At 48.1% G+C, this 21,584-nt stretch overlaps 1 protein-coding gene across 7 annotated transcripts in view; it reads right to left on the reverse strand.

The window, feature by feature from the left end:
- Window positions 1–3,151: 3,151 nt before the first annotated feature.
- RALY (RALY heterogeneous nuclear ribonucleoprotein) overlaps window positions 3,152–21,584 on the reverse strand; it is a 79,940-nt gene continuing 61,507 nt past the window's right edge. For 6 of the 7 annotated variants that reach the window (XM_081256803.1, XM_081256801.1, XM_081256804.1 and 3 more), the window contains 8 exons: window positions 10,844–11,108; window positions 9,683–9,755; window positions 9,447–9,494; window positions 7,266–7,435; window positions 6,438–6,551; window positions 6,029–6,231; window positions 4,720–4,768; window positions 3,152–3,511 (listed from right to left, as the gene is read on the reverse strand). In XM_081256803.1, the coding sequence (XP_081112929.1) occupies window positions 4,724–4,768; window positions 6,029–6,231; window positions 6,438–6,551; window positions 7,266–7,435; window positions 9,447–9,494; window positions 9,683–9,755; window positions 10,844–11,099 (909 nt within the window). In that variant the 5' untranslated portion in view covers window positions 11,100–11,108 and the 3' untranslated portion in view covers window positions 3,152–3,511; window positions 4,720–4,723. Of the gene's footprint in view, window positions 3,512–4,719; window positions 4,769–6,028; window positions 6,232–6,437; window positions 6,552–7,265; window positions 7,436–9,446; window positions 9,495–9,682; window positions 9,756–10,843; window positions 11,109–21,584 lie in introns of those variants that run through there. The other variant, XM_081256806.1, reaches the window with a different exon arrangement.

A 21,584-nucleotide genomic window follows, 5' to 3' on the forward strand; every position in this document is an offset into this window, starting at 1 on the left:
AACCTAGTCCCCCAAAGTAGAGCAAGCTACTTTAACCTCTGAGTCTCAGTTTGTGTTCTGGTTATCAACTGATATATAGCAAATCACTCCAAAATTTAGTGGCTTAAAGCAACAACAATCATTCGATTATTATCACTCATGGTGCTGGGCTTTGACTAGGTCAGCTGGGCAGTTCTTACTCGGTTCTCCAGACAGTGGCTGGGCTGGAGTCATCTTGAAGGCTTCCTCACTCATGTCTGACAGTTGATACTGGCTGTCAGCTGGAACATGTACACATGGCCTCTTCACAGCATGGTGGCTGGGTTCCAACACAGAAGTAGAAACTGCTAGTTCTTAAGAACAGGACTGGGAGACTGGCATAATAGCATCACCATCACTGTATTCTACTGATAAAATAGAGTCCAGATAAAGGGGAAAGGATATAGAGACCACGTGTCAATGGGGCCATGTTCTAGAACATCCACATTTATAAAATCTATAAAATGGTCATAATCACACAATGAAGACCTGTTTTTGTCAGCCCAAGCCCCCTTTCTTCTAGCTGTAGAACTCATACTTTCCATTTGGGGATTTTCTCCTCCCTCCACCCTTCACAGGCCCTGTGGCCATGCTCTGCCACCACTTAGAAGCTGCCTGAGAACACCACCAACAGAAGAAGCAGAGCTGAGGAATAGAGAAAAAGATTCCTGATGGCAGCTCCTGAACCCCCGGGTCCCACTGGGTCTGAAAATCTACCCCTGGGCTTTTAAATTTGTGAAACAGTTAACTTCCTCCTGCTTAAGCAGGTTCAAGTTCAGTTTCTATAACCTGTAACCAGAAGTTCACACTACACCACCTAAAAGGGTGGTTGTGGAGGTTAACTAAGTGTAAAATGTGCCTTTTATACAGCAGATATTCAGGAAGTGGCCACAGGTAGAAGGATTTTGATAGGCCCAAAGCCAGTCAATGGCCCAACTGGGATTCAAACCCAGGACACCTGGCTCAGAACCTTTTGCCCTGCTCTACCATCTGTATTTTTGTGGTCTCATCAGATGGTCCACTGCATAGTATATATGTTATGGGACAAGATGTAACCTGGCCAGGGTTGGCCAATACCTGACACTCACATACCCATATTTCAATTCCTTGCCCATAAAAAACATGACCAAACTATCATGTTACTATTTCCTAATAGTCTAAAAACTGCTCCAAATCTTCAAAAAGCATTCCAGCAGCTGCTACTAAATGTTTTGAACTGGCAAGTGAAATGAGGCCTGAGATAGGTTAAAAACAAATTACGGTCATAATGAGGAATTGGGCTTAGCCATACGACTTGCTTTGGCCAGTAGACCCTTACCAGCATGACACAAGCAGGGAGCTTGAAGAGCACCTGCATATTAAGGCTTACCCTGTCTTGCCTGCTAGATGCTAGGAACATGTGGCCCAGTTGCCCCCACTGCCCAACCACTTGACAAGTGGGTGGTTATCTGGGACCAATCAGCTTCCTGACAATCTGCCAGCTCACTTCAGCCACATGAGAGCCCAGATGAGATAAGCAGAAGAACCACCCAGCTGGTTCACAGCCCAAATTGCCCAGCTACAGAATCAAAAGCTAATAAGTGTTCACTAAAGGCACTGAATTTCAGAGTGGTTTGTTATACAACTGAAATAAGGCCCATTTACTGTCCCCATCTAGGCCAATCCCTCATACAGATGAGGAAACAGACCTGGCAAGGAAAAAGACCTGCCAGGGTCACAAGCCTTACTGGCAGCAGTAAAAGGGGGAAAGCGTTAGCTCACAATCCAGGAAACCCATTGGCTATGATAGTCCTGCTAGGATCACAATCGACTTAAGATCTTGAAAGTCTCTAGAGAATATCAATGCTTTGGGCAGAATCTGGTATCACATTTCTTCATGATCTCCTTTTGTTTTTCAGAGGTTGGAAAGAAAAATGAAAACTATTGAGCAATGCAACGGGAAATGTCTTTTCTGGTCCCAGACACAGGGAGGACAGGCAGGTATATGCAGGGTTTTGTGGATCTGAATCTCTCAACTCAAGGGCCCAACTGTGAGCTTTCTTAGCAGCTGAAGTAGTTCGGGGGCTTTTCCGGGGCGCCAGGTTGGGGAATCCCATTTTTACTCTGTCCAGGATGTTTCCTGGTGCCAGGGTGATAAGACAGGGCCTCTGGGTAGGGCAGATGCTTCCAACTCTGGAAAGGGTCTTCCCTGCTCTTCTCATGGCCTCTATGCCTGGCATACTAAGGAAGCCCATGGCCCATGCTGTTGTACCTGTCCCCCCAGCTCTGAAAAGTGAGTGCCTCAGTAAAGCATACTGAGTAGTCCTTGTAGAGTGTAGAAGTGTTATTACAGTACAATGGGCGCACAGCACTACGCTCTGGGGACACAGAACACAGTACCAGCCCTCAGTGTGATATTTGCCAGGCACCAAAACCCCTTTGGACTTTGCCCAAGTTCCAGTCCAGGGCAGCAGTTCCCCACCTTGTAAGGGGAGGGCTCTGATGTCCTGGGTGCAAGGACAGATTGTAGGTTCAGGGATTGTAGTGGTATGTGCCACCAAGGGCTCTTCAAGGGGATGAGACACTCCCTGTGGACCTAGCCCCTTCTTCTAGACACCCTCTTCAACTCTCCAACTCTCCAGATTGAAGTCTTTTGACCAGTTCCAAGGGGCTACTTTTCACTCCAGGTCTGGGTCTCTGACTGAAGGCCTCAGCCTCTAGCCTCTTTCCCCTTGCTGCCCAAGATCCCTGTGAAAAAACACTGTCCTAAATCAAGACACAGAAGGGGAGGAAGTGGCGAGTTCTAGAACCATTTTAGAGCTGGGAAACACCAGACGTAGAAACTGAGGGCTGGACCTACCACTGCCTGACTAAGTGGATCAAAATCGCTTGGCACTTCTACCACGAAGGTGCTCTCGTGGGTACTGGCACATCTGACCCTCCCGAACAACCCTACTGGTCATTTTAATCCCCATTTTAGCCATGGAAACTAAGGTCCAGAGAGATCAGTTTCAGGCACCCTAGACAATGCTCTCTCTGGCAGGGAGGAGTGAAGGAGGGAACAGAAGCGGGTGCAGCAGACCTGCTTTCTGGTTGGACAGGAGGGCCAGGGTACCTTCATGAGAAAACACAAACCATCCCATCTCAGAGCAAATTGGGATCCAATCTCTTTATTGTCAGGGTCCCCTCCCTGTGGGCCCCACCCCCCTCCAAGCCTATAGAAAAACCCCAAGCCTGGGAGTGTCCTGGGCAGGGGAGGCAGAGTGTAGGGAAACTCTGTGCTCTGCCCTTTGGCCTGGGCAGTGCCAACAGGGAGGGAGGGTACATGAGAAGGGGATGCTGTAACTCCACCTGCAGAGAATGTGGCACTGGCTGGGACACGTGAGGGAGGTGGTGCTTGCTGCCAGCTCTCCTCTGGGACCCGCTGGGGGTGGTTATCCAGGGGTGGGTGCCCAGCTTGAGGCCTGGTACAGTGTACGCCCTTCTCCTGCTGGTGGCCATTGCTCCTGTCAGACTGAGAAAGAGACACAAAAGAGACTAAGGCTGAGAGGAAGAAAGAGCCCCTTCGTGCTCTTGATAACAGCGGGTGGGAAGAAGAAAGAGTGGAATGGTGTTTGCTGTTTGCAAACAGAGATATGCCTGCGCTCTGGCTCGGGCCTCATAACTTTCTGGCCATGAAACCTTGGATGAATCTCCCCCTTCCCTAAGCCTCAGTTTCCTCACCTGAGTCCCCAGCACCTCTCCTGCAAACTGGCTTAACAAGGTAAAACTTAGCCTCCCAGGTAAAACAAACCACGAAGATTGCCTAAACTTAAATGTATGGTGGAGCATCATCTCATAGCATGAATGTGTCATGCGTATAGACACCTCTGTTGTTTGAGGCGTTCCTCCACCCAAGCCTGTCTTACTCTGGAAACGGCCCCCAAAGGAATGGGGCAGAGTATGGGCAGAGCTGCTGTGGCCTGGTTTCCCTCTAGGGTCGGGTAGAGCAGGGTGGTAAATACCAGCCAGAGAGTGAGCTTTGAGGCCCACACTACCTGGTTCAAATCTAGGCTCCACCAATTACCACCTGGGGACCTTGTGAGATAAGTGGCATCTCCCTGCCCCCTTCAGTGCCTCAGTTTCTACATCTGTTACACTGGCACAGTCACGACCTTGTAGGGCTGGGGTGCACAGGGCATTTCCTCCTGACAGGATCATATCCCAGCACCTAAGTCTGGCATAATCATCACTCTCTGATGATGAGCAGCTCCCTCTCCCCACTGTGCAGAGCTGGGACTGCAGCCACAGGAGGCTCCTGGCCATTTCTCACACACAGAGGACTGCCAGCGTTCTGTGCCTCTGATAAGGGTGTTCCCTCAGACACTTCTCCCTCAATCCTCAACAGGCTCAGCTACACATCACCTCTTCCACCACACCCCTCTTTGAGCCCCTGGCTCTCCAGTCCTTGTCATCCTGCTCACGCTGGGTGGTAATGGTTTGTCTTCCTCCACTAGACTCGGAGCTCTTTACAAGTGGAGACAGGCAATGTGGCTCGGAGTATTCTGAGGGAACTCCTGTTGGGCGGACCTGGCTAGCCCATCCACGGCTGCCTGCTCTGCAACCCACCAAGCCCCTACAAATGGGCATGGCAGGATGTCTGGGGACGACAGAGCCTTCATTGCTGGCCACAGCACTACCCTGCCAGGTCTACTCCACCCCTCCCCACCAGGACCCCCGTACCTGCTTACTGCAAGGCCCCATCCTCCGCATCTGTGTCCTGGCTGTGCTCCTGATAGGGAGGAGACAACAAAGGACCACATATCACTCACTGCAAGCTCTGTCCTACCCTGGGGCCCAGAGCACATATGGAGACCACACTCAGAAAGGGGGAGGGACAGCCAAAGGGAGTAACTATGGGACCAGTCTAACTAAAGGCTGGCTTGGGATCCCAACAGGGTAGTCTGAAGGCCCCACAGGAGAGAAAGGACCAGTCAAGGAAGTTCTAGGTGTGCCAGGGGGCACATTCTGCATAGAAAGACCTTCTTAGGTTGGAGTAGACTGAAAGTCTAGTAGATCGGTGAGCTCCCCATCTTAGGAGCATCGAAGCCTTCATTAGGGCCTCTATGGAGACTACTATGCCTGAAAGAGTAAGATGGGGTATCAGGCTAGGTTTAAATAAGAAGAGACAAGCTGGGCATGAGGAAGACCTCTCAACTGTTATGGCCATAAGCCCATCTGTCGTCACACCAAGAACCCAGCCATGTGGAGAAAATTCACAGACCCGCTGAAGGCCAGGCTCCAATCCTGGCTCAACCCTTATTAGCTAGAACGCCCTGGGCAAGCTACTTGACTCCTTTGAGTCTCATTTTCTTCATGGTGTAAAATGTGACAAGAGTAATACTTTGCAGAGTTCAGGGCTGCTGTTAAGGTTAAATGAAGTTTAAAAGTGTGAACTACAGGGCCTGGTGCTCAGTGTTAGGTAACTGAGTACCAGGCACACAACAGACATCTTATAGACTCAGAATCTGGTCTACTTTCCCACTTAATATGAGCTCCTTGCCTCAATCTGAAGAATTCCAATAACAAACAGAGAGCTCACTCCCTTTTGAGACAGGCTGTTTTCATTCTGAGGCAACAACGGCCTTTAGAAAATCCTCAGGTGGAGTAGATACCCACACTCCCTGTGGCTTCCCCAGGCAACACCCTCGTGCTCCCTGGAACTCTGCAGACCGTGTGTGTTTCCTTGAGTCCGTGACTCTTCCCTTCTCCGACTCATGTAGAAGACAGAGTCTAGAATGGGCCTTAGGCTAGAGAGAGGTCTGCCCCAGTCCTCAGTGGGATTTCTGACCAGCAGCTGAAATAGCTAAGTACTCCCTGTTCGTTCCCCCCTCTTCCTCACAGGACTAGAATCCCTGGGAAGGAAGGAGGGAGCTCATAGGGCAGCCAACCAGCTCAGAGGTTCCCCTTCTCCCTGCAGCCCTCCTGCAACCAAGGGTGCAAAGTCCAGTCCCAGTCCCAATTCCCCCTGCCCACCCCCACATGCCCTCACCAGCTCTTCCTCGCTGTGTGTTAGCAGCCCCTCCTCATCACCGTCGTCTCGAGCCTGTGCTTCTCTCTGGGGCATGCCCACCTCAGAAGCTGTGTCCTCTTGGGGGGCCGGTGGCCGGCTGCTGCCACCACTATTGCCACTGCCACTGCCGATGGCGCTGCCACTGCCACTGCCACTGCCGCTCTCGCCCTTCTTTTTGCCATCTTCAGGCGGAAGCGGGGGATGAGGGGAATAAAAATCAACCTGGGGCAGCTGCCGGGGGTAGCACCTTAGCAGAAGCTAGGCCTCAGCACAGTGGGTCCAGGTGGGATTGGAGGCCACAGTCCCTCTCTGCCCCATGCACTGTCCTCCCCACACTCTGCCCTGTGCCCCTGGCCACTGATCTGGGCAGGGACCCTTGGAAGCTGACCTGGATTGGACTTCTGCTCCTCGGCAATCTGCTCCAAGCGACCCAGCAAGGCATCGATGTTGGACTTGATCTGGGTCAGCTCTGTCTTGATGGCATGCAGCTCACTGCTCTTTACTGAGAGTGGAGGGAGTACAGGGATGTCACCTAAGGGCTGGGAGCTTGACACTAACACAAGACCCTAGCCCCATTCTGTCAACTAGGAAGACAGGCCAGTGACAGAAACTATCCTTGTCCTCGGTCTTTTTCTGGCCAGGGAAAAGGCCAGAGCTGCCTGTGGCTTCCCCCTGAGACTTTCTGGAGGCCCTTCTGAACCTGGATCTCCCCCACCATCCCCGACCCCTCCAACTCTGAAAGGGACTGGGGATGGATAAGAATGGAGGTGTGTGGTGTGTACCTCTGTGTGCACCTGAGCAAGCATGTGTCTTTGCTTATGTTAGAGAGTGGTATCTGTCTTTCAAGGTGTGTAAATGTTGAGTGTTTTACAATCAGACTTCCTGGGTGCCTGACCACGTGTGCACACCAGAATGAATGTGGAGTAGCGAGCCTGTGTGGACCTGTCCTTGTGCTTACTAAAGGAAAGATGACACCATTTCCTCCCTGGGCTCCACTTCACAGCACTGGACTCTGTGCCTAACCCAAGACCCTCCTCCACAAATGTCGGTCTTTTCCTCTTAGAAATGCACGAAAATACTCACTTGGTTGTGTTAGAGCTGCAGAACTGTGGGAGATTTGTTCCTTTATCTATTTTCCAATGTAAAAAAATGTGATTCTATTATTTTGCTAATGACAAAAATAAAAATTACCTAGGAAGAAGATATAGTCACTCACACTTGATCTTGGCTGAGCCGGTGGTGGTGATGGCTGTGGAGCGGGCAAAGAGCTTGACAGGTATGGTGTTTTTCACACGTCGGACCAAGGGGACTGTGACCCGGGGTCGCTTCACAGGGACTGCCCTGGGCACTGGCACTGGTGACAGGCGGCCCCGATAGTCGAAGAGCCTGTGAGAGCAAACGGGCCAGAGGCTGCAGCATGGCCTGTGGCCACCAGGGGGCGCTGTGACCCTGGACCAACACATGTAGGGCTGGTGAAGGGCTGGGTAGCCTGTACTACATACCTCATCGTGCTCCCAGTTAGGTCCTGAGGGTGAAGAGGAAGGGCTTTCTGGACCTCAGTGACCTTACTACATCCACCTTTCCTACCATTCAAGCTGGGTAAGAGCAGGGGAGGTGACAGGTGGTAATGGTTATAGCCCCATTCAACAGAGGAGCAAACTGACAACAGCCCCAGAAAGACTTCCCTAGATCACCCTGATGCCCAGTCCTGCTCTATTACCTGACCTACTTCTGCTCAATCAACTGTACCCCAAGCTCTGGTCAGAGTTTGCAAATTTCCCTAAAGCAGTACAAATCCCCAGCTGGAAACAGAGAGGTGAGGGAGTGAGAGTCAATCCCTAAGCCTGCCTAAGCCTCAGTTTTCCCATCTGCCTAGTGAGGATGGCTACCCCAAACTCTGTGACCCCCCACATCCCCCAAGGCTGCTGTGAGGGTAGAGCATGAGAGAACTTGGTTAAAAACACACGTTAGAAGGTGTGACAGGTGAAGGGCCAGGGTACCGAGACCCTCAACTCAGGGGCCTATGACCTCAGAGGCATGAGGCTGGAGTCCAAGCCCCTTTCCTCATTCTGGGCCCCCAGTCACCCCATCCTTCTCACTCGACTTTGGAGATGGAGGGGCAGGGGGCCCAGTGGAGTATCAAGGTTAGGCAGCTCGGTCAGACCCTCTATACCAGACAGTATGCTGCACCCCCGACGCCATCACCCAGCCCTTTCCAGGAGGGCTTCTCTTCCTGATCAGGCAGAAACTCAGTAAGCCAAGTAGGGGTTTCTCCCACTGCTGCTGCTACCATCTTTCTGCACGGAACAGCAGCCACAGGGGTATACTATGGGATCACTTTCCTGATGACAGCCAGGTTACCTGCTATCACTAGGCAATTCAATGCCCCATGCCTTGGTACTCCTTTGTTTAGGGAGCCCCTGCCCTGGGGTGGTGATGGCTGGAGATGGAGAGTCTCTGGGAATGGACCCAGTCCCAGACCCTGCATTTCTGCCCCTAAGGGGAGGGGGCGGCTCTGGCCTTGGTCAGAATCACTGAACCACAGAATCCCAGAGCTGGAAGAGCCCTGAGGGATCACTTGGTACAAGCCCATTTCAGACTGGGAGGGGATTTGCCCAAAGTTGTGTAATCTATTCAGTGGCAGAGCTGAGATTAGCACCCAGGTCTTCTGACTCCCAGGCTAGGGCACTTTCCACTACATTGCACTGTCCTCTGAAACCACTCACAGGTGAGAAAACTGAGGCTCAGAGAGGTCTGTTCTTCTGGGACAGCCTGGGGCAGGCTGAGAGGGAGGGAGGGAGAGAAGCAGGAAGGAGAAGCTTGGGCCAGCCCCCACCATTATTTCCAGAAGAATGGCTGGACGCTGGGGTCTGGGTAGGCTTGGGGGTGGGCCACAGCCTACCAGGGACTAATTCAGACCTCCAAAGGACTGCTGGCCTCTTGGCTATAAATATAAGGCTAAGAAGTTCAGACTGAGCTCTGAGGTTCCTTCAGCTGGCTGGGCACCTCAGAGAGGTAAGGAAACTGAACAGCAGAAGCGTGAGGGCTCAAATTCCCTGCACCTGGCCCTGTACCTGTTTTGTATTCCAACTTGTTACATTTATAGGTCCCCTGGCTGTCCAGTCCCATTGAGTCCCACCCCAGGATTAGGAGGGGAAGGGGCAGTCAGAGGGTTGGGAGACAGTGTGGGCTGGGGAGAGCTCTGGCCTGGGCACCTATAGAACTGGACCCTAGTCCCAGCTCTGCCACTAACTTGCGGAGCAGCCTTGGGCAGATGCCTGTCCACAACTCTGGGCTTCAGTTCCCACTTGGAGGACTGAGTGGGCTGCACCAGCAATCTCTCAGGACCCTTCCAGCTTGGCTGTTTCATGCCTGGGCACGCCCCTTCCCCGCTCACCTGTCGTAGAAGTAGTCCCGGTAGTAATCATAGTCAAAGCTGTAGCCACTGGGGAAACAAAGGGGAGAGGGCCGGGGCTTAGAGACGGCCACTCAACCCACTCTTCGCAGGCCCTCATCTCCAAACACCTCCCCAAATTCTAGGCTTGGCATACTGTCACCACCAGTGTTCACTCCCTCTGTGGAAAGAGGAACCAATCCCACCCAGAGACAGACAAACAAGACAGAGCGCCCCACCTGTATATGGCAGATGCTGCTCTCTTTAGCCCCTTGGGTCTGTTGGGCTTTGGCTCTCCAGCCATGTTGATGTCTGTATGGAGGGAGAAGGCAGAGTCAGATGCTGACAGGATATCAGCACCCATACACATATCACCCTCATGCACGTGTGCAATTTATGTGTTTCCATGAGATACACATGAACTTCACTCACTAACATGGACAACAGAGGTCTTCACAAATTAGACTCATACCCACACATCACATGTATATTGTTGTTTATATATTCATATACATTCAGATACATGCATGCATGCTCACAATCACACACGCCACGTACATCAAATTATATGCATTCTCAAGTACACTCACATAAACGCATACGTCAGACACACATCCTCACACATACGTTCACATATCCAGGAAATAAGATCACACACTCTCAACTACACTCAGACGTGGCTCCAACATCCTATACTTAGCTGCCCATATGCAAATGAGCCAATGCACATTTACACAAACGTTCTACCAAACATCTTTATGCCTAGAGCAGAGTTCAGCAAATGTTAGGACCTCAATAAATATTTGGTAAATGAATACATGAATATCTGCTTACACACTCAAGTATATTCTGATACACACATAACTCTACATATATACATGTAAGTAAGGTATGTGTCCACATATTCTCCACATGTTCAGTTACATCCACATACCACATATTCAGGAATACATATCCTCTCAAACATACACAAATATACCGAAGTATGTGAACATATACAAATACTATACAGGCTCCAAGGTAGGCCTCCAGCACGGCCACATCTCATGTACATAACACCGAGACCAAGAGCACCTGCTTCACCTTATGCTCCCAGCCCCTCCTCCTGGCTCTCAGAAAGGGTTCCAACCTAAGCCAAATGCAGCCCAATGTAAGAGGCTGTGCTAGTCCACTCTGTTCCCTTTCTCTGGGGAATCTGCATTTTAACTGGAACCCTTACACTGTGAAAGCAGGGACAGAAGTGTTTTCCTGAAACTTCTAAAATTTTCCCATACAGGCACTGATCTTATAGTGGGTAACGGTTGGAGAAGACAGAAAAGAGGATAAGAGGGAAGCTAAAGAATGCAGGTCAGCACCTGCCCAGGAGAAATCCAGGGGCAGGGCCATGGAGAGATGCTTACCCAGGGTCTGCCCAGCCAGCACCCGCCCATTCTCTCCCAGCACAGCTGCCCGGGCATGGCGCTCATTGGCATACTGGACAAAGGCATAGCCCTTGTGCACGGAACAGCCGGCCACACGGCCATACTTGGAGAAGATGGTCTCCACATCAGACTTCTTCACCACTGCTGTGTTGAGGTTTCCAATGAAAACCCGAGAGTTGATGGATTTGGGGTCATTCTTGTTGGTTACGTTGCTTGTCTGGATCTTCAAGGACATGGTGGCCACCTGAAGAAAGAAAGCCACTGTGAGGCTGGGAACCCGGGTTGGGCTCAAGGGCTATTACCCATGGCCCACAACCTGACTAAACTGGATTGCTTTGTGCCTTCCTACACACACGCCCCTACAGCATACAGCTTCCTCATTTTTGTTCATTTCACTGGCTTCTGACCTCATATAGGTGGCTTTATATATGTCCTGTCATTTGGTACTGACATGATAAGCAGAATTAGGACATTTTATAAGGGAGGAAATGCAAAGTCAGAGGTCACAATGCTAGTGAATAACAGGACAGGGATTTGAACCCTGGTCTGCTTGACTCAATTCTTCTCTTTTAACTGAGGTTACACATTGGTTTATAACATTACGTAAGTTTCATATTGACTCCAATTCTTTCAAATCCACTCTTTCTTTAATGTTCATCTCAAATGCTTCCCCTTGCAGGATCTAAAGTTGAAGATCTTCCACAGCTTTTCTTCTGTTCCTTCAATGTAGAACCATGGTAAAGAGGTCACATGGTAAATGCTAGTAATGTTTGCTCTAAAACAACTTCATATTAAGAAAATTGCTCAGTCTGATCCAGACATGGACCATGACTGTCTTTATTTGAACCAGCCATTTCGAAAAAAGTGAGCTAAACCTCACTGAGCACTCACTGTGAGCTAAGGGTGGCGTGCAATATTGAATAATTCCAAGCCTCCATGAGTTTGACAGATGAGTGGATAAAGAAGATGTGGCCCATATATACAATGGAATATTACTCAGCCATAAAAAGGAACTAAATTGAGTTATTTGTAGTGAGGGGGATGGACCTACAGTCTCTCATACAGAGTGAAGTACATCAGAAAGAGAAAAACAAATACTGTATGCTAACGCATATATATGGAATCTAGAAAAATGGTACTGATAAACCTAGTGGCAAGGCAGGAATAAAGATGCAGACATAAGAGAATGGACTTGAGGACACAGCGGGGAAGGGGAGGCTGGGACGCAGTGAGACAGTAGCGTGGACATACATACACCACCAACTGTAAAATGGATGGCTAGTGGGGAGCTGCTGCATAGCACAGGGAGGTCAGCCCGGTGCTTTGTGACCACCTAGAGAGAGGGGATGTGGGGATATGTGTACACTTACAGCTGATTTACCTTGTACAGCAGAAACTAACACAACACTGTAAAGCAATTATACGCTAATAAAGATGTAAAAAAAAAAAAAAGACTCCCTGAGTGTTATCATTATCCTTCATATTTGACCAAAATCAGACTCCAACAAGTTCATTAACTTGCCAGGAACAGGCATTCAAACCCAGGTCGTTAGTCCCTAAAGCCCATTTCTATCAAAGTTATCACTCTCCTTCCCAGAGCTAAATCCACTTTAAATACAGTTGACCCTTGAACAACACAGGTTTCAACTGCATGGGTCCACTTTTATGCAAATACTTTTCAACAGTAAATACAATACTGCATGGTTCCCATGGTTGGTTGAATCCACAGATGCTTAAGAACTGTGGATGTGGAGGGGGCTGACTGTAAGTTATACTCGAATTAACACCTGCGTTGTCCAAGGGTCAACTGTACTACAGTAAGTCAGCATATTTATCTGAGAATTGTTTTTAATAAATTAATTTTTTAGAGTTATCCATTTTACACTTACTATTCAAATTCTGTCCCCTTTGCCTAGAGATGATACTATACCCGCTCTTTGCTCTCTATACTCAGGCAGTGTTTTTTACCCCAAAGGGCTGTACAACTCTCTCCTACTCCCCTTCCTGGACAGGTTATAATCTGGGCACAGGCTCCAAAGGGAAAGGGAAAAGGAAGCTCAATTTCAGTAGGAAAGGCCTATGTAAGCCTTGGCATTTATACCTCCTGGCCATCTTCTGCTCACTGGCATGGGCTGGTGCAACTCCCTTTTGGAACACTCCTATCTTAAAACCTGACCCTAGAGCTATTGCAGAAGGTGCTGAAGAACCACCAGGCAGTATGCATAAAAACTCTCATCAGCTTAGGCTAACCATAAACACCTGCCTATTTACCTAATATTTTAGGGCACAGGGGGTTTCTTTTTAGTGAATTAGAGAAGAGCTGAGTATAAGCTGGGATATCTGTTATCTTTTGTCCCACTAGGGTAAAAAGACCCTTTTCTCCTCAATCCTCCCAGCTTAGAAGTTAGCACTTTCTGACCAGCAGATGGTACTGTTTGCAAGGAAACCATACGCTGGACCTGAGAACGACTCTGGGGAAGAACCTGCTCCTATTATGGGCTTGCAGTAGCAAGGATACTACTCAAGTGTGTGTCATCGCAGGTAAAGGCTGAGGGCTGAGAGGGCACTGCTACTGATGAAGGAGCTGGTGCCAGTTTTGGAGCTGGCGTGGCAAGACAGACTCTTCTGTTACTCAGTTTGCCTTTGAATCCAATCATCAACATTTATAAAGTAGTGAGGGACACAAAAGAGATTGCCCGTGAAAACACTTAACACACTGCCCATATGCGGAAAGAAATGCTCGATGTATGTGGGTTCCCCATTCCTCACAGTTCTCTGACAATCTCTCTCCTACCTGGATGACAAGCCATTCAAAGGTTAATTCCTTGTGCATCCATGGGTATACAAGAAATTTGTGGGGCTCCTCCATGGGCATCAGATAACTCTCTCCTTTGAGCTATCTCCAGAGCTATCTCCTGGAGACAGCTCAAAGTCATGCAGTTTTGGCCCAGGGAGATGCCACCTGCTTTGGCTGGAGGGAGCCAACCAGGTCAGGTGTGTGGACCAAGACAGAAAGAAGAGAAGGGGGGATGACGGTTCAGCGATCTACTGACGACTGCTAGCTCTGCCACTGCCCTGGCAGGGACATGACCATCGCTGGGTTCCCTCAGACCGCTTCCTGTTCAGTAGTGTTAGTGAGCTCTAACACTACTGAACAGGAAGCACTGCTGAGCACCTGTGCTTGGTGCTATAGTGGGATCAGCATTCACTCCTTGGCTGGTGAGCAAAGTCCTTTGGGTTTGCCTCTACCCAGTCTTTTCTCTCATCACCTGGGGTTTGGGATGATGTATATAAAAGGCCTTTGCAAACTGTGAAGCTCTTTATAAGATCTAAAAGTTACTCCGACTAGTTGAACATCTCTGTTTTACTAATACTGCCATTTCTGGGCCCATTCTAGATGAGGGTCAAGGTCAGACTGGAGCACATTCTGTACAATGCCAAGGAAAGGCAGTCAGAAGCCATGTCACACGGGGGTCAGTTTTCTGATCTGTAGAGAAGACACTTAGGAAATATATGTATGTGGCTGCCCTGCACTGCCAAGGAGAAATGTCTGCCTAAAGCATGCTCCGGGACCCTAACTGCTGTATTCCCCAACCAAATAGCCCCCAATCTGCTTTCAAGGCCTGAACACTCTTCAGAGGGCAGGCTGTGCTGCTGTTGTGCATAATCTCAAGGGGTAGGTATCTCTGGGGGTTCAGAAAAGCTTAAGTATCCACTCACATGTCCATGAAGCTCCTCAAACTGAGGAATGGAGTTGGGGGTGCAAAATGAAAAGAAAGCGTGCTCAGACTAGCTCTCCTAGAACTGCTAGGTTCAGGTACAGAATCCCAAATCCAGATACGGTCTTTCAGGTTATGAAAATACCAATTTGTTAGCCTCACTTATAAGTTATAACCTTTGAATATTGAGACACATGGTACGTGGGTCTCCATCTATACTCTTGTTCTGCCCTGCAAATGTTAGAGGCAAGCTTGACAAAGTTGCACAGTAAATGCCCAATAAACATTAGGGAGGAAGCAGTGAGGATAATATCCCAGAAGGTTGTGAGAAGGGCTAGCTGTGGCCCTTAAGTAGGGGTATGGAGGAGTTGGGGGGACTACTAGAGGCTAGGGTTCCAGGCACCTTTTTCTAGCCTCTGACCCAAACACCCTGGTCTGCACACCAACCATCCCCAACTCAATCCTCTCCACACAATTCTATCTTGGCTCTTCTGGGCTTCCCACTAGGTTAGAGTGGGAGCCCTAGGAAGTACTGACATCCTATTCAGCAGAAGCTGGTTGACTGGATAAGCTATTTTCCCCCCTGGGCCAAGCTCTGCCTCACAGATTAGCTGTGTAATGGAGAGCAAGGTGTTTGTAGTCCCCAGAGGCCCCATGCTTAGCAATGAGCTAAGGAGAGGTGGGTAGAGGGATTGTTCTTGTAGAGGTGGGTGGGGGCGGCGGCGGTGGGGGGATTCAAGAAGCCAACTTGTTCCCAGACACTTCTGCAATGTCAGATTAGCAGGGACCTTAGTGAGCATGGAGCTTATATGCCCTTACTCTGAGGAACAGAGGGGAATGGACATGGCCAGGATGCCGTAGCCAGTGAGCAGCAGGGCCAAGAACCCCATAGGTCCTCTGATTCTACGTCTAGGGTTCTTATATTTCATTTTTCCTTCTGGCTGCTAAGAGACAAGCCCCCAGGACAGTGAGAAGCTTGGAGGAGGCAGTCTAGATACGCTGTGTTTGAGAAAACTGGGAACTGGCTCCCAAATAAATATCTTCACTTTTACCTGCTAAAACAAGTGCTGCATAAAAGCTGGGACCTTAAGCTAATTAAAACCCACCAGGAACACAGGCTTTGAAATGTAATTTACAGCTCAAAGGGATGGGCTGGCTCCTCCAGGCTAATAAGAAAAGAAGAAATTTGGCAAAAAACAAATCGTGTTCCCCAGATGAAACATTTCAGATGGAAGCTATGTTTTGGAAGAGCCAAGCCCGAACATGTGGTAAAGTGACAGGGCTTTGTCAAGGCAGAAAAGCCCTAAAAGGTACCTGAACCCCTGAACTTTGAGTAAATGAGACTCCCAGAGGGGCATCACAATAAGAATAGCCTCTAATTACTGACTGCCAACTATGTGTCAAGAGACTTTACAAACCTCACCTTATTTAATTCTCACAACAGCCCTATGAGGAGGTAATTTAGATAGGGAAAGAAAGCTGAGAGAGACCAAGTAACTGGTTAACAGAGCAAAACCAGGACTGGAACCCAGGTCTGTTTGACTCCAAAAACCTATGCATAGATGCCTTGGGTACTGATTCCCATGGTAAGAGTGTGTCACCCTGAGCCAGCCACACCCTCTCCTTGGTCCTCCTCGCCCCTTTCCCTTTTCTACTACAATGCCTCATATTTGCACAGGATTTTAGTAAAGAAAGCCCCAGTTTGTTTTCTTGAGCCTGACATTGTTAATCCCATTTTATAGATGAAAAAGCTGAGGATCATCAGCAAAGATATGTGACTTACTTAAGGTCCCCCAGTTGGTGAAGGGAGTAGCTAGGGGACTTGAATCCAGGTTTCTTGTTTGACACTCTACATGCCACTGTCTCAACTATTCTAAGCCTATGACTCTGCCTTACCAAACCTCATGCCCTCCCAATGCTGCCTATCAGGACCTAGTCTTCAGCCTGACCTCTGAGGCACTCAACCATCAGAACACCCACTTCTCCAACTCTGTAAATCCTCCTCAGCACTGGATCTCTGCCACTCTTGGTCCTCATCCCCCCCAGCCAGTGCTATCTAGAGCCTCTGTCTGGGCCAGTTCTGCTGGACATCTCCAGCCTTATTCCCAAGCATGGGGATGAGTGGTCATACTAGCCTGTGGCCAGACCTCTGCCCTTAGATAACCCTGGAGCCATCTGGGTGACTTTAAAGGGAAATAGCTATCAGTGATGGGGAGAAGCCAAGCAATTATACTGATCAGTACCTAGGGCCTCCTTGGTCCAGAGGCTCCTGGTTACCAGGCGGCTAGGGATGACAGAACATCTGTTAATCTCATTAAACTCTCCAGGCCCCAGCTCATTATCACTGCCCAAATGATCATTACCGGCCAGACAGGACTAATTTCCCAAGGAATGCTCTTTAGTTCTTGACCATTCCCACTCCCAAGAGAAATCCTAGTTCCCATCAAGCTGAACACGGAGGGCCCCTGGGATGGGTGGAGAGTTTAAGGGGTCTAGACTGCAGGCCCAGGAGGCTTGGCTCTGCTGCTCTTAGTCATGTGACCTGAAACAAGACTCGTAATTTCTGAGTCTTATCAACCTATTCTGAAAACAGAAATAATCTTTTTCCTGATTACCTTTCAACTCTGATATAAAAATCAAACAGGCTAACTGATGCGAAAGTTCTCTGTACATCTGTAACATATACTATAAATGAATAGGGGTTATATACCTATTTCTATTATTACCCAACTTCTATCCCCTTCACTCATTCAACAACCATTTTTGAGCATTCTCCTCTGTGCTGACTGTGGAGGTGCTGGGGAACAGTGTCCACGGGCCTGGTCCTCTACTTGTTTTTAAGAAAGCCTTCTCTCCAGGAACCTGTTTCTTGACTGTTTCCTAATAACAAAAGAATGCACATGAAATAGCAGAAACAGCACAGGCTCTGCAGTCAGACAGGACTGAGTTCTAATCCCAGTCCTACCACTTATGAGATATGGCCCTGGACATGTCTCTTATCCTCACTGGGCCTCAGGTTCCTCAACTGCAAAATGGGAATTATACCAACCTCCCAGGATTAGTGGTAATATTTGTAAAGTGCCCAGTATAATGGTTGAGACCAGTAGATATTTACATAAGAAACTCAAATGCCCAATGCCCTATGCAAAGAAATGAATCTAGCCTGGCAGTCTAGATCCTCCACATTCCAGCCCTAATCCTCTTTATCCAGGTTGTCTCCCAATGCTCCAACGCTTCACCTGAGAATAAGGGAGTCAGGGGTAGGGGGCCTATGCATGCTCTCTCCCTTGTCCTAGTATCTGGTACCAAACCTAAAAACTTCGTAGAGTGCTCCCTCCCCATGCCTGTCAAATCACTACTGTATGGGACTGAGAGAGGAAAGAACACTGGTTGGGAGGAGTTCCAGGCTTTGCTGAGCCACTGACTCACCTCTCCACCACACCATGAGGTCTCTAGTCCTACACTCTAACACTAGTATCAGCATCTGTTAGGCCCTGAGGGGAGAAGACCCCAAAGCAGAAACAGAAGGTAGAGCTGGGGCCTCAGCCACCTCTTCCCACAGTGTGGTTTGAGTATATACTCCACCCTCCCTGCATCTTGCACTCTAACCCTACCCTTCACTATGGCCTTAGGCTGAGGTTTAGCATCTGTGACAAGCAGCCCATATAGCTATGGAGGGAAAGGCAACAAAGGGTAGATAGGTATAAACTTGGGCTTACAATCCCCAATAGTGAGTTAGAGTTGGGCAAATACAAATGATTGTCAGCTTCTTTATTTTTGCCAGAGGTCATCCCCTTCATGCCCCAATAGGAAGACTGGTCCTGGCTTTGCTGCTGATGTACCACATGACCATGAGTTTGGGAGCATGTGACCACGAAGGGCCCTTCCAGGGTTAACATTACCAATACTTGCTGAGCACTTACTACATGTTAGGAACTGTACTATGTCTTCTGCTATGAGGTAGGTGGTGGTATATATAGTGTCCATTTCACAAATGAGGAAACTAAGCTTAGTTGGAGCTTAGTCCTACACAAGCTAGGAAATGGCAGAGCTGGGATCAGTCTGTATGAGACAAGAGGTAGTGCTCTTAACCTTGGCCCAGAATGGCTTTGTGCTAGGCATGCGCTCTACCTGCCAGGAGATCAGTTTCTAACACTTTCTGATCCTTTGGGAAAAAACTCATGGAGCCTTGCTGAGTGCATACTCTCAAGTCCAAGAGCCAATAAGCCCTTGCTGTGAGCCTGGGGGATGCACTCCTCCCCCTTCCCATAACTCAAGGGGCTGGCTCCTCACAGTGATGTGGCAAGATTAGTCACTCACTGCTTGCCGTTGGTTGATTATAGCTATTCTTTTCTGTAAATGAAGTTTAAAAGTCATCAAAGGGTTTGTCAGCTGTGACTTATGAGCCTCTTTCCCCGCAGGGAAGTCAGGCAGTGACAAATGCCCCTCTTGTTCTGCCATCCATTACAAGGCAGAAGGTGCCATGTTCCAATTACTGGAGACCCCAATGAAGTTCATGGAAAACCCTGCTCCAGGCTGCAGCCATTAGTCAGGCCTGGCAGGGCTGCCAGCAGAGCTGCCCTAGGCCCAGGCCCCACTGGCTAAGAATGGAGTAAGAGCACATTTCTGACTTTGTGAGTCAGCCCCTTCCACCCCATACTTGTGTTATCTCTGGTGGGTTTATTCTAGACACATTTAAAAAACGAGTAAAAACATGGGCATCGTGTGAGCTGTCTCAAAGTACCCAGAATCAAGACTGCTTAAGACAAACAGACATGCGGAAATAAGGTCATGCTGCCGGTAGAGTAGGTGGGGAATATGATGCTCAAGAGGGAAGAGGATAAAGTATCTATGATGTTCAGAGTAGAGACTGAAAGAACCCTTAGAGGTCATCTAGTGTAATCAACTGCCTCAGTACTCAATACCCATTATATGCCAAGCCCTGGCCACCTAAATGCTGGGGAACCAAAAATGAATAAAACATAGTCCCTACCACTGAGGGTAGATGAGATCATTAAGGTTTAAAGAAGTGACTTGCCCAAGGTCACAAAATAAGTTAGGATCAGTGACAGAATGCGAAAGCAGGTCTCCAGACCTCCAGTGAAATAGAGAAAGTGGAGTGACAGGGAGCCCTCCTGCATGCCAGGCTCTTTACACAAAACATGGCATAACAGTCAAGAGCGCTAGCTCCCATTCAAATCCCACCTACACACTTATTACAGGGTTTGACTTCTGAAAAGTCCCTCAACCTATCCAAGCCTCAGAACAAATTTATTTCAGAGTTGTGGTGAGAATTAAATAAGATAATACATGTACAATGAACAGTGGCAGGCACATATTAAGTATGCCAAAATATTATTTAACATCAATTTGAGGTAGGTATTATTAATCTTGTTTTACAGACAAGAAGACTGAAGCTCTTTTTCACTTTGTCACACTAAGCCAGTACTTCTCAGAACTACTTGTGGTGAAGAAGCAGTTTTTTGTTGTTTTGCTTTTTAAACTTCCAATCCATTACAGACAAATACATTTGTAAAATACAATAAAAATGTCAAATGACTGTAAAGGTCTCTAAGCGCTTAGTCTCAATTTCTGTACTCATCACACACCAGCAAGTTTGCGAACTAGCATCCATCTATTCAGTGGGCTATAATTTGAGTAGCACAGCTCTAAACCACTCTCACCCATCCCTGTCAACCTCTATAAAAAGCAAAGCAAAGAGAGTTTATTTCATGTCTTTCGAGTCCTTTAACCTGATTTCTTGTAGACTTTGGTGTTATAAAGAGTGATATAAAAATGATATAAAAAACGATCCTAGTCTTTTTCCTTTCTTCTCAAGAAAGAGAGAAGAGGATGCAGCCAATGATGAGTTCAAGGATTTGCCACCCAACGCTTTAGGAGGTGATGTGTCTTGCTCATCTGCTCTGGATCATGCTATATCCTTCAAGCCAAGATGAGCTAGGCTTAATGAGAACTAACACCTTCCTGAAGCCTGGTGATCTGAAAGGAAGGCCTGTGCCTGAAGAGGCTAGTACTTCTAGACCCTCTCTCCCCAGACTAGAGGACATGAGGAAACCAGCCAGGAAGGGGAAGCATGTTGTAACTCTCCTTTTTGGTATTTCTAATTTTCAGTCTTGTATCACAGCTACTTACACAGTAGTCTTCTCTCTCCCTCTAGGGAGTTTATTGACAGCAAGATGGATATCAGATTCATTCTTGAATGCCACTGTACACCCAAGAGTGTGACTGGCTGGGGCAGATGAGTAGCTCTTAACCAGTGTGCCAAGACATAATAATGTACCTTGAATCTTCCAGGTGCATGGCTAAATTTTCATCGGTGTACAAAACTTCTTTTTGTTCTAACTGAGCTAATAGGGTAGTACTATTTTTCAGCACAACCCAGAGCTGAATGGGTCATATGACACGGTGTATAGAGAGGTACAACCTGCTGCTGTGAACAGGGTGCTGCCATCAAGCAGGAATCAAAGCCTAAATGTTTACTGCCATGTGAGAGGCCATGTAATGTGGTCAAGGGAGTAACCTCTGAAGCCCAATGCTGTCATTCTGCCACTGAACTAGCTGTGTGACATGACCCTCAGTAAGTGTCTTAAGTTCTTTATGCTTCAGTTATCTCACCTATAAAATGGGGGTAGTGATACATATCTCTAGGGTTGCTGGAGGATAAAACAATCTAATTCATGTTTAAAACAATATCTGGCACATTAGAAAGTATGCTACTGTTATTAGTATTGTTATTGTTAGAACCCAGAAGAACTTTTTCTTGTGAGTATGAAAGGTAGTGAGTTCTACTGTAACATTAATCTAGAGCTGAACTATGATCAAGGAAAGAATACTATCACTGTGGATGCAATAAATTTTAGTATCTGGAAATGTGCCTTGAACATAAAAGGAATCATGGGAGTAGGTACTCATTAAGTGTTAAATGAATAAAGAAATGAGTATCAAGAGTAAAGCAGTCCCCAGAGAGTACAACTTGAGAA

Source organism: Mesoplodon bidens (genome assembly GCF_964165515.1).
Source record: "Mesoplodon bidens genome assembly, chromosome: 15".
In the NCBI taxonomy this organism is placed as follows: Eukaryota; Metazoa; Chordata; class Mammalia; order Artiodactyla; family Ziphiidae; genus Mesoplodon; species Mesoplodon bidens.